The sequence below is a fragment of the Calypte anna genome, chromosome 2 (genome assembly GCF_003957555.1).
Source record: "Calypte anna isolate BGI_N300 chromosome 2, bCalAnn1_v1.p, whole genome shotgun sequence".
Lineage (NCBI taxonomy): Eukaryota > Metazoa > Chordata > Aves > Apodiformes > Trochilidae > Calypte > Calypte anna.
Window position 1 is genome coordinate 124,839,797 of NC_044245.1, and position 26,763 is coordinate 124,866,559.

Consider the following 26,763-nt stretch of genomic DNA (forward strand, 5'->3'; position numbering starts at 1 on the left):
AGAAGTCAGACAATAAGATTGTATTTGTGTTAGCTACGGTACTTATTCACATAATTTTATTTATGGTAAATAGACACCTAGTTAATTGCTTTCTGCTTATGTCAACTGATTTTGTTGGCTACAAGGTAATTCCAGCCGAGGTTCCTTACACTACCCTAGTGGTTTTCCTCTGCTTTCCACCAAGTTCTGCTGTGTCTATGCAGGGCCTACAGCTTATCCTGTGTGTCTGCTAAGATACAAGGCATGCACGTCCCTTCTGTGTGCTCACTGTTATATCCCAATGGCAGCAGAACATAACTGAGTTAAAATCTGATGTGCTGAAAGGGGGAGGGTAGACTATGCTTGTTTCATGCTTCCGCATATTGGGAGAATTGATTTCATCTAGGTTTTTCTATGGGTATTAGCTAGCACGAAGTAAAAATGCATCTGTTTCACTCAGCGGAAAAAACCACAAGTGTTCTTGCTGAAGTTTTTTGTGTTTCCACTAAGAGTTTACTCAGGGTCATTGTAACACTGATTTTATATTCTGAAACTCACAGCTTTTCTTCAAAAGTGAGGATGGTTGATTTTCAAACACGAGTAAGCTCCTATTCTGTGCTGGCACTAATGCTTCCAGTAGGACCTATGCATGCTGTGCAGTCTGTAAGAAAATCTAGAAGAGAGTGATTCTGGATCAACTCTTTTGGGCTTATTCATACCTTAAATGTCATCCTCCATTCCTTACTACTGGCTGATTATGCAAACTGGAGCTGGTTTGGAGTGCCACCCAGCTGGCAGCTGGGACATGCATGTGAGCTTCCTTTATGTGAAAACCAGGACATGGGATTTCTTCTGTGTCCTAGAGCCAATACTTCTCAGCTGGAGCCACACACCAGTGTCAGAGCTGTCTGGAACCGGCTGTGACTGGTGCAGGGCAGCTCAAGGCCTCCTGCCACCCAGGTGATAAATTCCATCCCTGTACTGAAATACTGCCAGCTATGCCCAGTAGAGGGAGTACAACAGAAAATTATTCTTTCTTAACAGCTTTTCAGGTCTGTCACAAACACTGCAAGGATGTGGATGTTACACCAAGAGAACAGGCAGACCAAGAGTGTAGCATGCCTGAAATTTAGATTCTTGAGAAGATTTTTCCCTAAGGTGAGTAGAGGGAAAGTGGTATGACAGCACTGTGAGAAGAGAAGAAATGAAAAACACTGCAAAATGATCTTTGAATAAACACCATGTCTCCTCAAGACCTAAACCTACTTTGAAGTTCCTAACAGGAGGAGCTGTAACTGAAACAGAAGTGTCAGAGAGGGACACGAAGTTTTTTAAGAAGCACAGTTTACTGGAGACACAACATGTATCACAGTGCCCAAGGAAGTATAATTTAAGGATGTGAAAATCTGTCAGCAAAAAAAAAGCATTGTACAAAATGGAGATAAGCTCTTAAAAGCAGAAGTCCAGAAGTGTGCACTTATCATTCCTCTAATTTAAGTCTTCTGTACTGCATATTTCTTAAAACTCCCCAGACAGGAGATAAATCAAACAGTTCTGATACACTTTGTAATCTCAGCACAGTTCCTTATGTGTCATGTATTCTCTTTGCTCAGGCCATCTGCAGTGTGCTGAAGTCCTTTCTTGTTTTGAGCTAACATCCCACAATTAGTTTTTCAGCTTCTGTGCAAAGAATTTCCAAAAATTCTCACTATATTTTTTTGCTGTATTTGCTCAGGGCTTTAGCTATCTAATAGTATAATACACTTATAACAACTGTCATGCCAAAGGCCCCTTCTATATCCTTTCTAGGGATAAGTTATAAATTGCATAGGCTTTTCCATGTTATTTCCAATAAAAGTTAGTCTTCTCTATCATAAATATGGTGCTTTATCATTCCAATATAACCCAAAGAAACCATGTTGTTTTTGGTACTGATTAGAAGATATGTGAATTTGTTTAAAGTTATTTGCCTGACAGTTGATGAGAAATGTATTTTCCTTACCCTACTTCTCATTTGGTTATCATTATCTCCTCCTCTATTATTGTCTAGTAATGAAATGCTTAAATATTCTCTGATTAATACAGTTGGAAGAGGCTGCATGTTGAACACAGCTAATTTGAAGATGTGTATTGTACATATGAATACACGGAGGTGCACTTTAAATTGTCTTGGCTAATGAAGCCTATTCCAACTTAAATAAATCACTTTTAATAAACTTTATTCCATCTTTCACATTTGGTGGCACTTTGCCATCCATGTGTGACACCAGTGTTGTGCAGCTGTTTCACTGCATGCAGCTCTCTTGGTTGAAATTAGGGTCTGGCTTAGCTCCTCTTGACTGACCTTTTTTTTTTTTTCTTCTCTCTTCTTCTTTTTTTTTTTTTTTTTTTTTTGTTCAGTGATGATTCTTGTGCTATGTTTGGGTTCTTTCGTGTGGTAAAATTTTATTATCTCTATCAATATATGTTTTATAAATATAACATATATTTTATAAATTTAAATAGCAGCCAGCAGAACATGACATCCAGCAGGTACATTTTCTAGGTCAGAAGTCCTGCTAAGGTGATTGTCTTTGAAGAGACTGCAGTTAATAATTTTAATTTGTCCATCATACTACATTGCAATATTTTCTGGTTATGATAAGCTGTTCCTCAGACTTTCAGATCTTGTGCCTATGAGAAAAGTTAGTTTGTCTTACATTTCTAACATGCACTGTTAAAGAGATTATGCCTCATTTTGAATTCATGATTATGTCAATTTTTACCTCACAGTTATATTCACAGATTCTGTGGTTTTCATACTGGTCGCTTTTCCATTTTACTCACTATATGAAAGCTCTCAGAGGGTGCTGAATCTTGTGGATATGAATCAATTGCTGTTATGTCTCTGCCTGTGTTATGTAGTTAAATAGACTGTGCTATACAGAGGCAGATCTGCACAATCAGAGATAATTCTGCTCCCTTACTCACACGCTGCTTGGCTGGGCAGAAAGGTTTTTGCCTTGAGCTTCCTGTGCTGAGTGGTACTGAGTGCCAGGATTTATTTCCATGTTATTCTTTACGCACATTTATCTTAGACCTTTGTGCACAGTGTTACAATAGGCCTGGGTCTATCTTTCTTTCTACACTATATAGTCCTTTACAGAGCAGAAATGTTTATTACCTGCAGAAGTAATAATTTCACATGGCGTAGGAAAGGAGAATTTAGGACCTCACCTTATGCACTATGCAGTTTTATTTTTTTTTTTTTTTAGTTTTTTTACAACTGCATTATACAGTTTTATTACTGCCTTAAGCATATTTTGTTTAGCAATAACGACATATGTAACAACAGAAGTATAATAACAACAATAACAATAAGGTAGTTTTCTTATATTTTTAATTTGTAGGTTTTATCTTCTTAGCACGTAGGTTTAAACTTGTTTGTTTAGTCAATGAAATTACAGTACCTTAACTCACGTCATGGCAAGAGAAAAGATTTAGACACTTATAGCATAGGAAGAAAGAACAAGCCATGCAACCACTGGATTGAGGGTGTTAATGTGTATTACATCTGTTAAGTACTGTGCCTTTGAAGTTTTCTGTGTTCGAACAAAACAGGGATCAAGAAAGGCAATAGGTTATTTCAGAATAAATCAAGCTTGACCTTTTCTAAGTTGCAATCTAAAGTTTAATTCTTTCTTTCTTTTTGGCCATGAATACCAAATACCTGAGTTCACCTCCATCTTTTATCCACCATGTGACCCCTGAGAAAATGTATTTCATAAATGTATGCTGCTGCCTGAAGAAAATCCATATTGCTATTTGATGATTTCATTTATAAACTGTCTTTTTGCAGCACATAAGAAACTTCCTCCTATCTCCCCAAAATAAAAATTTTGACCTTGAAACAGAATTTTTAATGCTTTTATTGAGCACTGACATTATGATTTATCATCATATTTACAAACTGCTTCTTGAAAAAATACTGTCTTGTATTGAATAAATTATGGAGAACATCTCATTTGATTTTTTTATGACAATGCAGAGCTGTAAAAAAATTCCACCAAACCTGATGGTATAGCTAAGAAAGATTTCAGTGAGATAATGTAGTACTAGGCATCATGAAAGGTATTAATTCAAAAGCATCCCCTCAATTTGTGATGACAATTTCAGGGTGGGTAATGTTACAGAAATAAGAACCTTCTACCTGTCCTCTGTTCCAAGTCTTACCTACATATCCTAAATGACTAGAAAACCTGATGTTCCTCTGTACCAGGAAAAAACCATGTCAGTCATCTGCTTTGTTCTGAAACAGAGGTATTCCGGAAAGTTATCTTTAGCTGTTCTTGGGAGAGGTTATCAAGATAGGTTTCTGCTCTAAATTCCCTGAAAAAGGGGCCTATCCTTCTCCTTTACCTGCACAGGAAGCTTAAGGAATTTTAGGAGTAGGCTTTAGTATTTTCCTTAGTGATGTTGTTACAAAATGTAGAAGTGTCCTAACAATGTTTGATAGGACATGGATTTCTGAAGATTAAAAAGTAGGACTGATTTCTATATGGGAAAAATTTAATTATTTTACCTGAGTAATAAAAAGGAGACAAAATCTGTATAATGAAAAGATGGATTTAAGACCAAATTGTGAGAATTTCTTTCATAAATGGTGGGATCATCAATTGCAGATGGCAAAGGAATAATATATCCTTTATATCCTAATATAAAGGAATATCCAAGTGTTTTAGTCAACAGCAGGGTGCCTCTGAGCCATACTGTAATCTGGCTATGACAAATACTGGTGCAGATTGAGAGGCAATAGGATTTTTGCCCATAAATACAAATTTTGCTGGTGAACCAGGTAGGAAAAAGGGTATTTGAGCTGAAAACCAGGGTTGTGACAACAATGTAACTATTGTAAGAAGGATAAATGTGAACAGAAACACCATGAATTAGTATGAGTTAAGAGGTATGAAGAAATTTTCTGAGCCTTTTAAGGTGGATTCTAGACATCTTCCTAATCTGAGTGAGCTGCACTTGAAAACAGTGTGACAGACTTCAATATTGTATTAGCTAAGATCATGAAAACTATTGTAGACAGTGGAGGTAGTATGACAGGAAATCTTTCTACGGAAACAAACCTGAAATATATAGAAGTTTGGAAAGTGCATGAGTGACTCCACTTGTATAGGTACCACTGCTTCCACTACTGCCATAAATCTCAACAGCTCCAGTGCTAAGAAACTGACTTTCTAAGATAAATATATTATTTTACAGTCTTGAATGAACTTTTGACATGAGATGCAATGGGATTTCAAAAAGCTCTCAATTAAATTTTCATTTTTCAAGCAGTCTTTAAACAAGTACCTTTTCTGCCTTATCATCTTTTCTTTTAGGAAGGAAAGTATTTGAAGGAGGCCCGTATTTAGTGATTAAGAAGATTATGTCTTTATGTTATGTATGTTTTGAAATTCTGGAAGTATAGTGACTATTTTTGCAATTAAAAAAATGTTATTTCCATTTTATTTTTCAGTTTGAGTTATTCTCTACAATGCAATTTGTATTTCAACTGATGTTACTTTTTTCCTACTGTTTTCTCATATTTCATTAGGTTAAACATGGTGATATAACTTTTGGGTTGATTTTGGTTACATATAGAAGGAAGAATAGACCATGAGCATTAATAAACTTCATGTGGACACTATGTAAAGAAATAAATTTCTTTCAGTTCAGTCTTTGAACAGAAACAATGCTTATTTTGGTGCTAAGCAAGTGCTCTTGACATAAAATGCAGAGATCATCCATTTCATAGCTCTCATATATTCACAGAGTAAAATGGATATAGAAGTACCAATGTTCAAGGAAGTCACTATCTTTCAGTTATGTACTTGCATTAGGCACAGAACAAACTTCTTGATGCAGTGCAGACTAAAATCTAATCACCTAGGCTGTATGAGATTCCTCTTTAGTTCAGAGGTTTGTCACAGCAGCTTCTTTGACAATTCTCCTAGTATTCAGTCACAACAGGCTGTGAATCCTCTAATCTTCTTTACAGTTCTCTCTAAGGAGAAGTCTGATTCAATGCTGAACACATGGAACTCTCACCGAGGTACCGGATTAAAATGTGACAAAGATTTTATTTTAGTTAGCAGTTTTGCAGCCTGAACTATGCAAAAGAAAGTAGGATGAATGTTGGAACTGTCAATTAACTTTGAAAAATAACCTTTCTTCAATGTCGCTGATGATATAAAGTTGTTTGATTGCACTGGATATTTACTGTGATGTAAAAAATAAGGGCAGCATAATTTATGACATTAATTGCTTTAGAACAAAAGTATAATTTTCTAAGAACTGTATAATAATGAGACAGATTTGCCTCCCATTTCACCTTGTCTGCTGGAGTTGAGTCATTGGGGCTTTCTTATCTGTATGTGATTACATCTTGCAGGAGCACCTGCCTCTTATCAGGAATTTTAAAAGATATCAATACCTTTAAAACACAACATCTGTTACTTTGAAACACGTTTAAATGCAAACTCATACCTTATTTACATAAGCATATAATAATTTCTGGCAAAGGAAAAATGTCTTAGAGTAATATTCAATGCTGTGTAGAGTTTTTGAGCACTGCACTCTTCAGATATTCTGTTCTTCAGTTTTTGTTAACATACCAGGCATGGTATGCTGAAAAGCTGCAATGAAAACACTATATAATATTCCCCATAAGGAATTTTTAATAATAAAATATCTCAAATTTGGAAAACTTAATTTTCAATAGATCTTTTCATACAGATCCTAAAGAAATCACACAGGAATAGCACTGTAGGGAATTTTGAGATATCCTGTAATCCTAGTCCCCATAGATCAGAGTAGGATGAAGTAAACCTGTGCCATACCTCACAGATTATTGTTTAACCTGTTCTTAAATATATCCATTAGTGGCTATTACATAATTGTTTATTATTGTGCTTCACTAGCCTTAATTTTTTCCTGTACAATTTTTTCTCAACATAAATTTCTTTTCTGACAATTTGTTCTATCCACTGTGAATGTGGGATAAAATATATAGTTCCTTGTGTTATGTCATATTTTTTTTTAATATTTTCATTTTTATTACTGTTTTGGTTGGTTTGTTTGTTTTTTACAAAGGGAAAAGTTTTAGGAAAATTATGATAATTGTATGGTGACCGAGAATAATAGTCAATTTTATGATTTTCAGCTTTCAGAGGTGTGAATGCCTGAATATTTTTAACTGATATACACTTCAGTAAGCTTTAATGTAAGTAGTGAAAATAAAAGCAAAAGAAAATGAAATAGATTGAGCTGTGTGGTAAATAAAGTGGCCCCACTGTTAGGGACCCCTGACAGATTTTCACACTATACTGAAATTCATGCCATGTACTATTGTTGCATATATTAATTATATAAAATTACCTTGGTGCAAACAAGTTTGTTGCAATTGTACCTTTATTAGAAGTAAACTTCTGTACAGCCATCTGTACAGGAACTGATTTTGTTTAGCTTTCTCGGGACCACAAAGAAAATCAATGAGAGAGAAAAAGAACCCATTCCTCTGAGATAACTTCCAGCTACTGCTATCTAAGTCCATCCTTTCCTCTTCTGCAGTCTCCTGCCACATTCTTTACCAAATTCAGCAACAAGGTAGGAATGTTTCCTGTTTACAACAGCTCATCACACATCTCTTGAGTATAATTTAGCCAGGGCACTGAATGAGACAGGGCTGATAGACCTCTGACTTCTCGTCTGATGCTCCTATCTCCAACTCTCACTGATCCCACTGTCCCTCTCCTGTGCTTCACAACACAGGACCTTATCATCTTAAATAGCTAATATCTGTGAAATGAGAAGATAACTGGAGACATGCTATTTTAATACAATGTGCTGGACAAGATTAATTGTAGGCATGAATACTTGTCATGAAGTAATAATCAGTTTTCCTTTACTAAATAAATCAACATCTTAGATTTATGTGTCTCATAAATTTATTAAGAAACACCTGATGTAGTTGTAAAGGTATCGTATAAATGCAATTTAAATATAAATGGTTTATATTGCACACTCTAGTCACAACAGTAGTAGTAGTACCTGTCACAACACTGTTTTCTTTTCTTTCTTTTTTTTCCCCCCCCAGAATTAACTCGGTAACAGAGGAAACATTTTTAATAAATTATAATTTCTTTCTTCACAAAAAGTTCGGTATGCTTTTACTTTGAAAAGTGTTAGGTCAAGAGAGGATTTACAAAAAATTCTTTTAATTAAAGAAATAAATCAGTGGCAAAGTAATGCAAACTCTACCCCTAGATTTCTTAGATATTCTAAAAAACATATTTTCTCCCATTTATTCAGAAATAAATATATATAAATGCCATTAATAGAAAATTCTAAATAATGCAAGGGAAGACAAATTAATCAGCATTTCAATCAGTATAATGACATTCCTGTCCTTTTACTTGGTCCTTTTGCTCTTCATGGAAAAATGTCCCTATTCTCCACCTTTTTAATTTCAGGGTGCCTTCCTGTTTTTGTGCAGGGTGAATGGAATTAAATAGCATGGGTAATGCTGCAGAATGGATGGAATTTAAAGGCTGCAGGAAAATACATTTCAGCAATGATTACAGCAAGTGTAATCTATTTTGGTACAGGCAGCACACCATCACCTTTTAAATTAATTTGCAGCTTCTCAACTTAGCCATTGCACAAATCCAAATCCAAACACTGAAAGTGACAAGCTCTGAAAGAAAGACCTAAGCAGAAGGAATATAAGTTCCAATAAAAGTATTTTTATTTTTAATACATTAATGTCTTTTCAGTCAAACTTAAAAAATGTACTGGATGTATGCCATCTGTTTACAATTTCAGGCACTGCAGTGATCAGCCAGAAACAGCTAAGGAAAGGTATTATGAAATACACTTGCAAATAAGTTTTATCTGGGATTTCTAGAAGTGCCAAGTGTTGGCCTTGTTTTGCTTTACCTCAAATTGATTGGACTTAAGTGCCATGAAAGTCATCTTTTTGAGTCCCTGGTGTTCCTACAGTAATTGAGGATTTCAGAAGGCTCTGCAGAGGGTTGATACTGGGTTGGTTTTACCAGAGTGCTGAAATTTTGTTTTTGTGATAGGAAATAGTTCCTCTAAAATGCATCTACTTGGTGAATTGATGTGTTGCAACTAGTGTTTGGCAAGCACTAATAAGCGTGGTAATTTTCTTGGTCGAGGTAATTGAGCTAAATGAAGTGCATTACTCACAGAGAACATGCTACCAGCAGGAGTTGTCTTTATTAACCTGGCTATGCACCACATAGCAAATTGCCTCTTAATCTTTGTTTGTTTTGTTATCTTTTTTTTGCTATTAGCCAAATTAAAGAGGAAAAGCATCTCCTTTATAGGCCTGAAAAAAACTGACATAGCTTACTAGGTAATGGGATGTGGCTCTGAACAACACAAACTATGAGCACAAAACAATCTTCCTGAGCCACCTGCATTCATGGCAGTTTGCAATGTTGCAGTTCCCTTTTTTTGAAAATATTGAAGCCTGTGTTTCTGCACTGGTAAAAGCAGAATCAGAAGAGTACATTTAATATGTGGAAAGGTTGAACATATTTTATGTACTTTTATATTTTATTAAAATTTATTTTGTGCATTTACATGAACATGTTTTGTTCAGAATAGATAGACTTGGAAGGTGGTATATTGTATGAAATTTTTTTCTTCCTCTCTAAAGGTTACCCAGAATAAGTAAGATCTTGAGGTGAAATCTGAAAGCATTTGAAGTCCTGGTTATCCACTGTATTTTTCTCTTTATGTACTCCTGAATATGCTGTTTGTGAATATGGAGTGTCACGTTACCCAGCATTTTCCAGAGAAGGTTTCATGATCCTTGACTGGGGTTTCAGAATACTGCTTTAGTATAAATAGTACATTGTAATCACCTTGGTAATCTGGGAAGATGAAACGCTCTTACAAGTTTAGCCAGGCTTAAAGGCTTTTAAAAGACAGAGAGGAGAGAATAGGTCATAGAAGCTTTTTGTCACCTTTCATTTTCTTTGATCTACACTCTCAAATTATTTGTTTACCATTCTTCTGAACAATACATTTTTGTAGGACGCCCCACAAAGTCTTTGTCTCATCCCCTGATGCCAAGTGTCCACTACTACTTGTTCCTTAAGCATCTGTCCCCTCTATACTCCCACATGGCAAAACACTTTGTACAGTTCTCCTCTTCACCAGCTTCTACATGCCAAGGGCTCTGTGCTGGTTCCCAGCCCTCAGCACAGGGTCACACGAGAGTCTCACTCACATTTATTTGCCTCTCCTATGTCACCTTTGTGACAGTGCAAATCATATAATTTTAATTTATTTTTTTTCCTAGATTTTGGGTTCCAAACAGTACTCTCACAAAGAACATTGTCATTTTCCCTTGTGTACAAATGGCTGTATTCCCTTGTGTACAAATGCAGAGCAAGGTGTTTTGGAGACCTTCGCTTTTGATGGAGACTGCAGTGTGACAATGGGGACAGTGCCAGGGCCTGGCCATGGGCCCCACAGATCTTGATCCACACCTGCAGACTGACATCCTGCCTGCTTGGCCTCTCCCATCCCTGCTGACACCATTGGACCTGTTCTGGTGTCCTTGCTCAGGACTGGAGAGGCCCCTGCCCTGCCTGCCACATTTTTGGCTTCCCATCCCTGAGGCAGGGGCAGGTGCTTGCAGCTCCCTGGTGATGTGCAGCATTTCCTTAAGTGCTATGCAGTATCTCACATTAAATGCTTGTGCTGTATTTCAAAAATAAGTGCAGGATTGTGTACGGGCATACATGTTTTTATGAACCTTTCTCAACAGGAAGAAATCTCAATGCATTATAAAAGGCTGCAATGGTATTTTGTGCTAGACTCCTCTGTCTTCTATTAAAGTGCAAATTAGATTCTGAGTCTTGCTCTGTTCCCTCATTTCTTGCTGTGAAGAGACAGTGTAGTCTTAGCCCTCCCTCTCAGTGATTATTATTGCTCAGCAAATAGCTATTCATGGAAATTACCATTCCCATGTACTGCTGTATTTTAAAACTGAGGAAGTGATGCGAGGTGAAGACAGCAACATTTTTTTTATTGTAGACAAACAGTTTCTGCAGTAATTTTCAAGACCTTTCATAAACTAGAGTTTTGTCAAAGGTTTTTTTATGTTAGCAAGAGAAAAAAATGATTTGTTCTTTCAGACAAGGGATAATACAGGCTGTGCTGTACCTTGAGTAAAAAGCAGCTCTTTGTCAGCTGAACCGGACAGCACAGCTGGTGCAACACAATCTGGCAAACTGTCGTATCTATAAGTAGTCTTAACTGATTTCAGATAAGTGAATTACATTATAATAATTTTCCATAAAGAAATATTACAGAAGATTTTAAAATTGTCTTTACTTGGAATCTCATTACCTTCTCCTGAAATTCTGCATGGAAAGACACAGGTCTGATGTAAATGAAAAGTGTGCTGTTTTTAACAGTACAACTGACTTCCTCCCCTTCCTAATTCTATATATCTAAGTCTGCACAGATGCAATTTAAAAAATCAGAAGTCACAGCAACAGGAGATAATGTGAAATCTTTTATATTAACATAATTCTCATGCAAGTGGAAGTGCTCTGGATGTGTATGCATTGTGAAGAGATTTATATCCTCAAACCTTACCTTCTATATCTTACAGTCTATGAGCATATTGATGATTTCTTACTGAGCAAATCGAATGGCTGTTTATTAAAATTTAACTCTGGGAAGATGATTAGTAAAGGCAAACAGTCTATCTAAATCAAAACATAGTAACATGATGTGGAGTGCACAAAGAGGCCTGAACAGCCCTGAGCAGCCTCCAGTTGGACTTCCACCCACACCCTCTGCTCATAGTCCTGGGGTGTCCACTTAAGGTCAGATGAGAATCATTGCCTGAGTTATGCCCAGGTGTGTCCTGTCTCCTGGACAGACTTGGGAACTATATTGTATCCTTGCCTCTAGTCCTGTCTCTGGGCCTCTCTTTTTTTGCTCCTGACTGGACTGGGCCCTGGATGGGCCCTAAACATATTTCATCACTTTGGCTTGGTGATGGACCCTGTTACTAAGATCCTGCTCTGCTTACTGTTTTCAGACCCTGTGGAACTTTACCTTGTTTGTAAGGACACTTCTTATATGGGGATTAACTTTGGTTCCCATTTGCCATTCCTTCAGTGAGCTGCTGCCCCTTTCTGCTCTCTGAAATATATCTGGACAAAATCTGAAATTCCAGTTAAGAATATTCTGCCAGTCATTTTGTTAACTTTTATTTCAGTCAACCAACCAAATTATGGCTCTTCCATAACAGTGCCATAGAACCATAGAATCGTTTTGTTTGGAAGGGACCTTTAAAAATCATCTTGCCCAAGCCCTCTGATGTAGGCAGAGAGATCTTACACTAATTAGGCATCTCAAAGCCCTATCCAACCTCACCTTGCACACTTCCAAAGTTGGGGCATCCAAAACATCTCTACATAACCAGTGTCCCACCACCCTTACTGCAGAAAAAATTATTGTTTAATCCAAATCCACTCACTTTCATTTTAAAATCATTAGCTCTGGTATTGATGCTACAGGCCCCAGAAGAAGTCTCCCTGCCTCTTTTATAAGCCCCTTTTATATATTGAAAGGCCTCCATAAAGTGTCCCTGAGCCCTCACTTTTCCAGGCTGAACAAGGTCAACTGTCTCAGCCTTTCCTTCTAGGAGGGATGTTCCCACCCTCTGTGGCCCTCCTCTGGATCTCCTCTGACAAATTAATGTCTTTATTGTACTAGGGATGCCAGAACTGAATACAGTACTCCAGGTGGGGTCTCACTAGAGCTGAGTGAAGGGGAAGAATCACCTTTCCCAACCTGCTGATCACACTCCTTTTGATGCAGCCCAGGATAGGATTGGTTTTCTGGGGTTGAGCACAGATTGCCATCATAGAGTTAATTTTTCATCTATCAATATCCCCATGTATTTCTCTGCAGAGCTGCTCTCAATCCATTCATCACTCAGCCTGTACTGGTGATTGTCCTGACCAGTGCACAGGACCTTGCACTTGTCTTGTAGAACTTCATGAGGTTCAAATGGCCCACTCCTCAACTCTGTTATGGTCCCTCTGGATGTCCTCCCTTTCCTCCTGTGAACCAACCACTGCAAAATTGCTGAGGGTGTGTTCAATCCCACTATATCATTAATAAAGATATTAAATAGTACTGTTCGAAGTACAGACCACCAAGGGACACCACTTGCTGATAATTTCCATTTGGACATTATCCAGACGTAGATTAAACAGGAACAGGGAAAACTTCTGCACAATGGAACTCTCTGCTGACTACCCTGTTGAATTGTACAGTCATTGATAGGGTTTTTACGAGTAAAACAAGCACTTTCCCAAATAATTCCCAGATACAGAAATATTCAGAAGGTAGCATCGAGTGAAGATAATTCACAACTGTCACTTTTTCAGGAGAAATTTTTTATTTTTCTAGATTGCCTCAGTTCTAGAGAGTGACTTAAACATGGTTCATATACTGCTACTTTTTGTAGAAAACAGGTATCTTTTTAAAATTTTGCACATGAGTACAGATTTGAGTAGATTTTGTCACATGACAAAGGCAGATGATTTCCCTAAAGATATTCTAGTGAGTAAATTTAAATACATAAACTCAATAAAGTATTGACCTTGATCAAGAACAATACCTGAATAGACTCCCATGAATTTTCAGGGGCAATGAATTAAATTCTCTCAAAGACACATTTTAAAAACTGTACCCCCTCCAGATGCTCTGAAAGCTGTATAATAGATGTTTTAATTTAGTTTCATATCAATGTGATGACACCAGTGCCTTCCAAGCTGTACTACAGAATTTAGCAGGTAGCTGTTTTGACAGTAGAATTTACCAAAGATTTATTTTTAGAAGCTGTTTCTCAAATAAGACTGACTAGATGTATCTGGATGCACACATGACAGTGAGTCAGAGCAGCTCTGAGAAGGGAATGTTTGATATAAACATTTGGAATTTCTTTTTAACAGACAGATTTTGTCTCCTACTAATAAACAACATACCTCTTTGTTTCAAAAGCATATTATAATTATGTTAACCATGGTTACGGGATTTACCAGGGGAACTGTAAGTATTTAATAACATATCCTACAATGACAAGAAAGGAAACACTTTATCTAGATTTTCTACGTTGATCTACTGATTCACATTGAAATTACTCAGTTATTTATAACTTTTCCAATCAGTCTAGTCAGATTTCTATTTAATTGCATTTATAATTTTATAGAGCTGTATGCATTAAGTTTTAGCTTGATTAATTGTTATCACTGCACTACAAAGTCTGCCTTGGTGAAGGAAAGGAAACAGCTAATCTTCTCTATCAACTGAATGATTGCATGTCAGGGAAAGACTTTTCTTTATGTCATCAGGACAATAAATACAATAGGAGGCAGAAGCAAGCAGGAGGAATTTTTACCCTCTTCTGGACTGAACATATCTCTTATTTTCCACTAAAAGGGATCTCAACAGGCTGAAGTTGAGAAATGACAAATGCAAGGTTCCATATCTGGAATGAAATAACTCTATACAAGAGTAAAGTCTTGGACCTAACTGGCTATAAAACAGCTTTGTATAAAAGGATCTGGAGGCCCTGATGTACTCATATACAAATTGTATATGAGTAGCAAAGTAGGCAAACATGCTATGCATTAGAAAAAGAATAGCCAGGTGATTGAGAAAGAATATAGCTGAGTGGTGGGTGTCAAGTGAAAGAGGCCAATCTCTTTTCAGTGGTGTCCAATAATAGGAAAAGGAATAGTGAGTTTAAGCTAGAACATAGCAAATTCTACCTTAACTTGAGGAGAAACATCTTTACTGTGAGGGAGACAGAACACTGGAACAGGTTTCCCAGAGAGGTTGTGGAGTTTCCTTCTCTGGTGACTTTCAAAACCCGCTTGGATGTGTTCCTGTGTGGCCCGCCTTAGGTTATCCTGCTTTGGCAGTGGTGTTTGTCTAGAGATCCCTTCCAACTTCTAACATTCTGTGATTCTACAAGTGGTTATTTCCTCTTCTGTGACATTTACGAGGTTGCATCTGTACCCAGTTTTAGTCTCCTATGCAAGTGAAAGGCAATGACCATCTGGTGCAACACTAGTAGAGGGCTATTAAGATGGCTGGGGACTAGAGTACAAGATCCATGAGATGTTAAGAAAGCTAGGTTTGTTCAGACTGAAGATGAAAAGTTAAGAAGACTAAGGGAATTGAAGTGTTCCACTACTAATTAAGTGGTTATTAACAAGATTCAGAGTGTTGGAGGTGCACAGCAAAAGGATGAGAGGCAACAGAAGCAAGTAATAGTATGTAAGGTAATAATTTTCATAAAAAGAATGGTCAAACTATGGACCAGATTTCCCACAGACACTGTGTGAACTCCATTTTTGGAGATATACATTCACTGAAGAAGATTCTAGGCAACCTGATCTAACTTGGGAGTTGGGTCTAATCTCTAAATTTGTCTTGCTCTCAGCGGGATTTTGAACCTCATTCTTTCCAGAGCAGCCTTCCAAACTAAGATGTTCTTTGAGTCTAAGCTTCTGTAATGAATGTAGCCTATTCCAAGATTACTGTTTTCTAGAATTCATATTTTTTCTATTTTAGTCAAAACAATCAGGTACCTAAGCTTTTTCCAAAGGCTGAATGATCCTGGATTTTTCCCCTGGAGGAACATTACTGTTCATTATGTTTGTCTCTTACTGAGAAGAGACAGTACTAATCTCCTGTTTGTGGAAAATAATCCTGATTTAATGGTATAACATAGGAAAAAACCAAACCAAACCAAACAACAACAACAGAAAACCCACAACCAAAAAAACAAGTAAAAGCAACATGTAGGGTAAAAAGCTTTTAAGCCAGAATGATATGGCAAACAGCCCAGTTATTCAGGGCAGCATCCTGGGACTTCTATGCTAAAGTAGAGTCATAATAACTGAGAAGCAGCATTTTTTGAATAAGTATAGAAGCATAGTTGAGCACTTTTTGTAATTCAGTGCATACATATCAATAAAAAGCACATCCTAAATTAATATCTAATAAAATTAAAATAAAGCTCTTCAAATTCTTACAGGACAGGAGGGATTTTTAAAGAACTGAACTATATCACAAAGAAATGTTAAGTCAGGAAGTCAGGAAGAAAATAATCAATTTTTAAAACTGTATTTACTCACTTAGCATCTTCTTTCGCATCATTTTGCTGATTCTGTTCCTCTTGATTTGTCTTAGCTGGTTCAGCTGCATTTTCATTTTTTGGAGGCTCAGGTACTTTTTCTGGTTCTGTATCCAGCAAAAGAAAAAAAGGTTTCAAATTTTCAATACCAATTTTAAAGGACTGTGATAATACTTTTGGAGGAATCATGGGTTGGCTGTCATTATTTCTTCAGTGAGCAAGCACTACATGACACTGATTCTGAGACCAGACCTTTGAATAATTTCCTGCATAAGTCTATTTCTGTGCCAAGTGTGTAGGGCATGTTTATGATGACTTTACCTTTTAGTATGTGTAACTTATTTTTTAAACTATATGTTTCTTTAGCCAGCTCAACAATGGTCAATACAGAGCTCTTCTATATGGATAAACAACAAGAACTCATGCAGTATGATGGAATTTTGTTAAAATACACGTAGAGGACAGACAGAGAGATCTGTCCAGAAATGCCTTGAGAGATACAGGGGAAAAAATGAAGTCTATCTTATTTATGTATTCATAGTAAACACAAATGACATTTTTTATACTTCAGTGTTTGAATTGCATTAAACCTCTTGTTGCTTCAGCTATGACAGTTCTGCTTGATTCTCAGTAAATTATGATTAAAATACATCCTTAAAGATGTATTTAAAACTTTTGCTAGTCTATTTTTGTTACTAGTAACTTTTTAAAAGGAGTTTAAATAGGAAATTTGTAAGAGTTTGAAACAAACTACATAAATGGTATAGTGCTTTGTCATTTAGTTGACCTTATGCTATTAACTTTTCAATTAGCTCTTTATTTTAAATTTCCATTATGAAATAATTTGAAAGCTATCACTTTGCATAAAGGAGGAACAGACTCAGCCTTCGTAAATACTTAAAGTAATTTGATTAGAAAAAAGACATGAATGTGCTGGAGCATGTCCAGAGAAGGGCCATGAGGATAATAAGAGGGCTGGAGCACCTCTCCTGTGAAGACAGACTGAGAGAGTTGGTGTTGTTCGGTCTGGAGAGGAGAAGGATCTGAAGGGGCCTACAAGAAAGCTGGTGAGGGACTTTTTAGGATGTCAGGTACTGATAGGACTAGGAGGAATGGATTCAAACCACAGAATGGTAGATTTAGATTGGATGTTAGGAAGAAGTTCTTCATGATGAGGGTGGTGAGACACTGGAACAGATTGCTCAGAGAGGTGGTGGAAGCCCCATCCCTGGAAGTTTTTAAGGCCGTGCTGGATGGGACTCTGAGCAACCTCATCTAGTGGGAGATGTCCCTGCCTGTGGCGGTGGAACTGGATGATCTTTAAGGTCCCTTCCAGGCTTGAAAATTCTGTGATTCTGATTCCAGAAAAACATACTGCCCAGCCACAAGAACAGCATTTCCAAACTGTTTTTAGGCTCAGGATTGATGCTGGCCAAACAGACTGTGTTTGATAATTTGGAGAATAAAAAGGTTTTGTGATTATTTAAGATTTTATCCCCAGACAAATGAGCTAGGCTGTCATGTCTGCTTGCACCTCAAGCTGTCATACAAAGCGCTGCAGTAGAAAGAAAAAAAATTTCATGTTTCCTTTTTTGTCTGTGTTTTAGAAAAATATACTAAGAGGCACAAATAAATCCTCATTATGCTACTTTTCTTAAGTGCAGTGGATATCTTGTCTCGATTTCAGTAAAGCATTTAACACTCTTTCCCACAACATCCTCACAGCTAAACTAAGGAATGATTGGGTAGTGAGGTCGATAGTGAGGTGGTTAAAGGAGAGAAGTCAGAGAGTTTTGGTCAGCTGGGACAAAGTCTAGTTAGAGGCTGTATCTAGTGGAGTCCCTCAGGGGTGGGTACTGGGATCAGTACTATTCAACATATCCATCAGTGAGGGAATGGAGTACACTCTCAACAAGTTTGTTGATTATACAAAACTGGGAGGAGTGGCTGACACCCCAGAAGCTGTGCTGCCATTCAGCAAGACCTACAGAGGCTGGAGGGTTGGGTGGGGAGAAATTTAGTGAAAGTCAACAAGGGCAAATGAAGAGTCCTGTATCTGGGAAAGAACAACCCCATGTACCAGTATAGGCTGGGGACTGACCTATTAGAGACCAGCATAGAGGAAAAGGACCTGGGTGTCTGAGGGGACAGAGGGTGACCATGAGCCACCACTGTGCCCTCATGGTCAAGAAGGCCAATGGCTTCCTGGGGTGTATTAGAAGGGGTGTGGTTAGTGGGTTGAGAGAGGTTCTCCTCTCCCTCTACTCTGCCCTGGTGAGGCTGCATCTGAATATTGTGTCCAGTTCTGGGTCCCTCAGTTCAAGAAGAACAGGAAAGTGCTTGAGAGAGTCCCATTAAGGGAGTGGAATATCTCCCTTCTGAGGAAAAGCTGAGGAAGCTGGATCTCTTTATCTTGGAGGACACTAAGGGGCCACCTCATTAATGCTTTTAAAGGGCAAGTATCAGGAGGAGCCACTCTTCTTGGTGATATCCAATGATAGGAATAGAGGTCATGGGTGCAATCTGTAGTATAGGAGGTTTCATGTAAACATAAGAAAAAGCTTTTTCACCATGAGAGTGACATAACACTGCAACAGGCTGCCCAGTGAAGTTGTGGAGTGTCCTTCTCTGGAGACATTCAAAACCTGCCTGGACACATTCCTGTATGACCTATACTAGGGGATCCTCCTCTGGCAGGGCAATTGGACTTGATGATCTTTCAAGATTCCTTTCAGCCCCTACCATTCTGTAATTCTGTGATTTTAAATTCAAGGCACCTCAAAGAAAATCAAACCTTGAGGAGTGTTTTGCATAGATGATATAAGTTTAGTTTTCTGATAGTTAATCTCCATATTTAGAGAGCTGCTATTCATTTCAGAGATAAGGAACTGAAGAGAAGGCAAAGAAATCCACGTTTCCTGATGTGTTGGTCAAGTGGGATTTGATTTGGCAAGTTTAGGGATTAATTTTCAGCTAATCTCTTAGAGAAATGTAGCAATATTGAGTATGAAGAGACAGACTGCAGGATTTCTATTACTTATAATCTGTAAATTGGCAGGATTTTTGTGAGGAATGGAAACTCTGATGTTCAATTGGATTTATGGCTTAAATTGATAACAGTATCTTGGCGACTTAATGGAAATGTAGATTATTGTTTCTGTTCTGCAGCAGTTAGTATAGTCTCTTGAGGAAAAGTCTGTTGAAAATATGTTAGGAAATGTTTCAGCTTACCTGAAGTGTCTGCCTGGGATTTTCAAGGTCCAGAATAGAGCACGTTCAGGGAAGTGAAAACTCAGAAGTGTATGGTTGCTCTTTCTGTCCCCAGGAAGGTTCAAGAAAGCATGAAGAAGTTCTGCATCATTTGATTACAGGGGTTCAAAATGCTTTTCTGGAAGTTTCAGTCAAAAATACCTTTTTTTTTTTTTTGGAAGGAGGAATTTTAAAATTGACTCAGGTATCTCACACAGAACATATATTCTCATAGTGAAATGCAGTTTATTTCTCCCAGGAATTTCATAGACATCCTCTGTAAGAAAATCTCAGAGGAGCTGCAGTTACAGAACATAAAGGGGGTTTTGGGCCTATTTATAGCTGACAAATTTGCGGGTCTTCTTACTGAACCTTTTAAAATTTTATTTAATGTTTTCCCCAGGAGATCTCTACAAATGGTGCTACTGACTTTGGTGCTTTCTGTGGCACACAATTCTCCTGTGGTTTTGTGGTCAACAGAACCCATCATGTAGAAAAGAAGATGCAAGAGCCAAGAATTTAACACTTGCTGTGACTTAAGGTCCCTTCTGATTTTGTGGTTTGTGGTATCTCAGTTCTCCCTGCCCTAGCTCCTCCAGCTAAAAAGCCATGTGCTAATTTCAACATTTCTGTAAATATCTGGGTCTGTGAATTTTCATTGTTATAGTAATTGCCCCTAGTTACATCTATAGTAGCAGGAAATACAACTTGATAAGAAAAATCAGATTATTGCAATGGTGCTGAAGGTCTGGCATCCCCACTAAATCTGTTTGAGGTCTATTGTCATCTTCTGAAATGAATGACCAGCAGCAGCTAAAGTAAAGCAATTTGCCTCAGAGAATACTTCCTGTCATTTAATTTTATTCTAAAGTCATGCGTTCTTAGAGGGGTATTTTTTTGTGAAAAAGCAGAATACAGTGGGGAACAATCATAGAGTCATAAAATGGCTAGGGCTAGAAGCAACCTTAAAGGCCACAACTTTCTGAGTCTGGACATTTAGCCAGTTTTTAGCCCAGAGAAGGGTGCACCTGTTCAAACCATGGACTGCCAGCTTTTCCAGGAGGATGCTGTGGGAGACTGTGGCAAAGGCTTTGATGTTCAGAATTTCTTGTGGTTGAAGTAAAACAATCAGTAAATAGGTCCCTCCAAGCTCAACCCTTATCTTCACTGGTCAGAAATGTATTATAAAAGTTTATTTTCCATGGAAAAAAAAAAGATTTTATGAAGAGGATGGGTTTGTGTTCCTAGCATTTAGCCCTGTCACTCATGTGAAAAATGGAGATCTGAAAGGCATTAAAGGACTCTTAACAGCAGAACTGTAATAAAGCTGATAAAACATTCAAGTTCTTCATAATCTTTAAAAATATATTTTATAGGAATAATACCTGTTGACTGAATACCAGTGAAGAGAGTAAAGGCTGTGAAGACAAGGAATAAGTTTACTATTAAAAATTATCTTTGCATTAGAGGTTTTCTTCCTTGAGCTGCAGTATCTTATATCAAAATATTGTACCTGACTTATATTTTTTGAAATACAAACCACTTATTTAACCCTTGATTTTGAGGTGTTAGGTGACATACCATTTAAAGCAGCTTAAGTGTAGGATTCATAACAGGCCAAAGGCAGGTTTTAACTGCAGAAGTCCATATTTAAATGAAATCTCCTTCCCAGGGGAGAAAGGCTACTTGGTTGAAGTCCACATCAAGGAAGTTGTTCTGCTCAATTAGCAGAAATTAGCTGAGGTTTTACAGCAAAAAGATTTTGTTACCCTCAATAAATATATCTGCTTAATTCTTATATACAGGAAGAGGGAGTGACCGTCTTTTATGTAGCAGACAATGATCAAAGCTTTCCTCTAAGAAGAGGAAATCTTGGCTCTGGATCTTGTTTATTTTAAATAGAATCAAATATATACTTTAAGAGTGATTTTTTTTCTCCCCTTTTTAAAAAAAAAGATTAAAAATTGTTGTAATGTAAATGTATATTGAAATCAAAGTTCTCATTCCTCCTACAAGGTTAGTGTTTCATTTAACTTTTAGACTAGTTCCAGGCTCCATGTTGTACTCTGTCTTCTCAGCCTTCACAACTTTTTGCATACTTTTCTGCATGATGAGCCAGCAACCAGGAAGGCTACAGAATTTCCTCCCACATCTCTCTAGACCTTAAATGGGTATTTTGGGAGCTCTATTAGAAGATGAGAGGTATGGGTTTGAACTCCCTTATAAAAGAGCAGATGTAAACCAACTAGTTTAATATGTGAAAGATGTCACCTATCAGCAGGTATATAACATTTTATATTTCCATTAGGTACTTTCCAAAGCATGTAGGCTGTGAAGGTACTAAATATCACTGCAAATTAGCATGACAGTCTCCCAGATGGGAGCTTCTGTCTTACTTTATGATCCAGAGGAGCCACAGTAGCACATGTAGAAATACCTTAGATGGTTTTAGTCTATCTTTCTCACTCCAGCCCTACCAAGAACAAACTGATGTCAGTGCACACTTTAGTAAAAGCTGCATAAATATATCTCTGAGTCTGGAAGAAACTTTGAGACATTTGTTGATTTAGTAGAAGTAGGAAGACCAAAACCCAGAGAACAAGAAATAGGAGAAAAACAAGAAAAAGGAGAAAAAAGGGATGAGATGGAAAGAATGATAGTGAAAGAGTGCTAGGAGGATGAAAGAATCTGTGATGCAGAGAATGATAATGCAAACACCAGTAAGAGGGTGGAGGCTGGAGGCTAGATGTAGCCTTCTAAATATCATTAGCACCAACAGAGCTATTGAACAACACTGTAAAGCAAGTGAAGCATTTTTATAGCCAGTCAGTTCCATGCGAAGAAACAATAGCAACTAGAATCAATGTCATGGAGAAACTGTAATTAGGTGACTCACACTTCCATAAGTAAATAAAGAAATGCATGAAATACATTTAAAAAAATGAATCAATTATGAAACAAACTGCCTAAGCACATAAAATTCATTACAGATTGAAGCAATCATGCAAAGAATAATCACAAAGCAAGCTAGTGAGAGGGCAACTGAAGAGGTGGAGATGAGTCAATGAGGAGCCAACAAAGAAGCCAAAAGTACCAGGTGTTGCTGAGTGATGTAAGTGGCAAAGTTTTAACCAAAGGGGCTACAATTGTTTTTCCTGCTGAGATCTCATCTGTGCTGGGAACATCATGCTGTCTTGTGAAGTGTTAGGAGAAAAAGAGAAGGTGATGTCTGGTTTTGGCCGTGTAAAAAGAAAAAGGTGATGACAAGCTCTACTCAGGCTGTTGATTTGTGTTTTGGGACTATGGAGCTGCAAAATGGGACTATGATTAGAGGCTACACTGTCCTTTTTTATATTCTAGCTATACTAGAGAAACTATTGAGAGATCTTGGAAAGGCTGTTCTTGAACTAATTTTAATTTTTCTATTTAACAGATCTCCTTTAACTAGTGTTAGCTGAACCCTGGCTGTACTTTCAGGAATTCTCTCCAAATTTGTATATTCTCCACAAAATTATTAGTCTGGTCTCTTGTAATATGCCCACCTACAGGTATTACTTTCTTATTTTAACTGCCTAGAAGATTTTTAGATCTGACATGAAGTTCACCAAGTTTTGCAGTTTTTATCTAGATGTTCCTGTGAGCTGCTTGCGACCAGCCGTGAACTCCTTATTCAGCCTGGATGATGAGGATTTATGTACAGGGCACTGGAGTTCATAACCAAATCCTGAAGTGTGGTACCTGTATAAGTTGTCTGGATTTTATAGCAGTTATATCTAACTCATTAATACCCACAAGCAAAAGGAGAAATTGTCATATGGTTGTTTGAAAAAGAGTCTTGAAGCATCCTCCATAAAATTATGGATTTAAAAAAAACCCCAAACAAACATGGAGCTTAATTATGTTATTATGTTTTCCTGAAGTAATTGATGAGGTTTTTGCTTCTGTGCCAACATTTTTTTTTTTATATTTCAGAAGGAAAAGAAGTAGTTTACTACTGAAATTATAGATTAAAATATTACATTAATCTATAAAATTAGGTCAGATTTTGGATAGATACGAACATTTTTCTGTAACCATACTTCGTTCTGGCAGGGGATAGCATCTGAATTTTTCTCCAAAAGGGGACGTGTCACAAAAACTGGACCTGGTGTAACTTTACCTCCCTTAGTGGAAGCTGGAAAAAGAGCAAGCTTCACCATTGATACTGTCAGGGAGGCAAGAGGAACCATGGCCCAGCAATGGCTGTTGCTTCACCCATCCTGTACAATACTGACTCTGGTCTAAAGAAAAATAGGCTTGGATATTGGAGCTTGGGGAAAGCAGAATAGGCATGGCCAGCTGCCACTGTTTTCAGCAGCCAGCTGCATAGGCACATAATTACCTTTTATTACTGCCCTGGGCTTTATGTTCCTGTATTCTAGTCCTGGATGTCTTCTGAATGGTGATTTTTAATGGTGTTGCCTTTTTTTTTTTTACATTATTTTTTTATTTATTTTTTTTACCAAATAGTTTTGAGTAGATGCTCAACAAAAGATCTGAATGTCAGGTAATTTAAAGTCTATAATGTCTTTGTTGTTTTTTAATATATCTTAGAAGTATACTCAAGAAAAATTTTCTTTCTAAACACCTTCAATTTTAGCATGGTTCCTAAAAAGTCAACTTACAGTATGACAAAACAGATTTTGTTAGGCTAGCTGATGAAAGTGGACAAGTTCATCAAGGAACAGTGTGCTTAAAAGCTTTTTGCCTTTTATTATTGTTGGAGAGTGCTTGTATTTCTGTAAAAAATGATGGTTAGAGGTCAATGAGATTTCAGAATTTTTAATTTCTTCCAGAAATGAAAAATAATATCAGTACCTGACAGAAAATTTTGAAGAGGAACAATTTTATTTAAAGCCCTATATGATGTATATATATTTTGTCCAAATAATCTCATAAATATCTTATTACTGACCTTGTTGCTTTGGTACTGGTTTTGCATTCCCATTGGCCTCTGCTTTCTGTGGTTCTTCTGTTTTTTTATTTTCATCCTTAGAAAAACAAACGGGATCAGAAACTGTAAGATACTCTTTGTTGAGAACTATAAGGATGATTGTATTCTTGCAACATTCTCCTATGAATTTGATTAACCAAGTTAACACACATTGAGCTTTGCTCCTGAGTGTTCTATGTAGGTCGTCAGGCAAGACCTTCCATCTAGGTTCATCGGGATGTTGAAATCATAATAAATGTCTTGACATCTGCTATATAAACCCAGTTACTTGGCCTGGAGTTCTGCTGCTGCATGGTCCCAAAGCCTCCTTTGTGGTGTTCAGTGCTGCCACTCACAAGTCAGTCTCTGAATTACTCAACCTCCTGCTAAACCTTCTGCAGGGTTAATAGACCTGGGATGCTTGGAGCTATCTTGCCATAATGAAAGATTTCAATCTTTAAAAAATACAGAGATATATCAACTTTCACTGCAAAAGCTTCCTCTCACACTTACTGGTTTAGAGCCATGAACCAAGTTCTCATATAGCTATGCCTTGGGTTGTCTTGGCTTTCACCCCATGGCCTTTGGAGGAGGGAGTGAGAAGTGCATGGGGAGTCTTTAAGTGTTCATGATAGAATGTAACTGCATAATGCTAATCAAGTCCATGGACATTTGTTATTCCAGATAGAATAATTCTGCCTGGTATTTATAATATTGATTTATAAAGTTATTAGATAGTATAAGTATGTGGAAAATTATTTGACTTTAAGAGATTTCATAACTTTGTGAACATTTTTTGCTTCTGCCTCTTAAAACTCAATGACCTTCTCTGATTTTCTGAGATTAATTCACATTTTGACACAAATACCTGTTAAAAATATGACTAATATGACTACCTTTATTTTTCGTCTAGGAGTTATATTAGTAAAAATCAAGCCAAATAAAATACTTAAAAAAAAAGAGAGCTGCTAAATTACTTTGCCTTTCCAACACTTATCAGGAAGCAGGCTGATATAGACCTGTATTCCCATACCAATATTCAGAAAAGATAAACTGCTGTTTCCTCCAGCAGTGAACAACACTAAGAGGAATAGATCAGCAAAAAAAAAAAGCAACCACAGAGTATTTCTAATGGCCTGTTTGCAATGTTGATCAAGAACTCTTTAATGAAGCTTGTACTATGTCAGGGTAACTCCATTAAGAAAGCAAAATGGAAAAGGAGGAAATCTGTGTTTTCTTCATAAAGAAAAGGCAGGAAGGAGGAGGAGAATAATGCTTTTTATTTGATTTTGCTAAATATTGATACCTTGCAGAGTAATTATGTTTGAAATAAATACTTTCTAAGCAAAAGGCAATATTGCTGAGTATATAACAAATAGTATAAACTATACCTGTTTCGTAGATGCCTTGGGTGGTGGAGGGACATTTTCATTCTTGCAGTCTGTTTCCTCAGGTGCTAATTTTGGCCTAGAAAATACTGATTTAAGTTTTTTAAACATCTTGCCAATTCAGCTCTCTTGAAGCCTCTATAACCCTTTTACAAAGAACAGGTACCTAGCACATGTTTTCTTGCCATCAATAATCAAGCCAATTAGATGCTTAATCGGGTTTTAATCTGATTAATGTCTTAAAGAAATTCCTTGTACTGTCAGCTTCAGAGATTGTTTTTTTCAGTTAGTACTTTTGTTTTACCTTGTAGACTACATTATTTCTAGTCTTAATGGTTACACAGACTCAAGTTTTCATACACAAATTCAGAGGAACATGGACACATTCTGGTTAGAATACATCAGTGTCCAATCTTTTATGAATTAGGTATTAAGCATTTGTAGAATGCTTAATTAAGCATATGTAGAAATTAAATTTTAAGTCATAAAGATACCCGTGGTTTAACCAGGAAATGAAAAAAGATTAATTGACCAGTTATCACCAGCTACCTTGTATATTACATGAAGCAGTTTAATTTGTTTTTTGAAGCCCTGAACTGTTTAGTTTTTTTTAATTTTTATTTATTTTTGAGGGAATGATACCAGATGGTTTTCTGTCAAGGTTTGTTTTAACAAGTTTGTCTGCTTTCACTTGACCTTTCCTGTTTCAAAATATGGAAATAATTTCATCTTTCATTTTCCAGCATATTTACAGACAATACTATTTTATGCAGTTTTAGCTATAACTTTGATGAGATTAAATTTTATGTGAAAATATAAAAATTACTAAAATGTATTTTTATTTGGTTTATAACTTTCTACAGGCTTTAGGTCATCCTATATAAATCTCTGTAAAATCAAGCATACATTATTTTATAAGTAAAATGCAAATTCAA

The 26,763-nt window shown here is 36.9% G+C and overlaps 1 protein-coding gene across 1 annotated transcript in view; it reads right to left on the reverse strand.

Moving 5' to 3' along the window:
• The window catches only part of CNGB3 (cyclic nucleotide gated channel subunit beta 3), a 59,781-nt gene extending 33,842 nt beyond the window's left edge, over positions 1-25,939 (reverse strand). Inside the window, exons 1-3 of the mRNA XM_030444698.1 lie at positions 25,832-25,939; positions 24,423-24,498; positions 16,221-16,326 (exon numbers count right to left, since the gene is read on the reverse strand). Of these exons, the coding sequence (XP_030300558.1) occupies positions 16,221-16,326; positions 24,423-24,498; positions 25,832-25,939 (290 nt within the window). The remainder of the gene's footprint in view (positions 1-16,220; positions 16,327-24,422; positions 24,499-25,831) is intronic.
• Between the last annotated feature and the right edge of the window lie 824 nt (positions 25,940-26,763).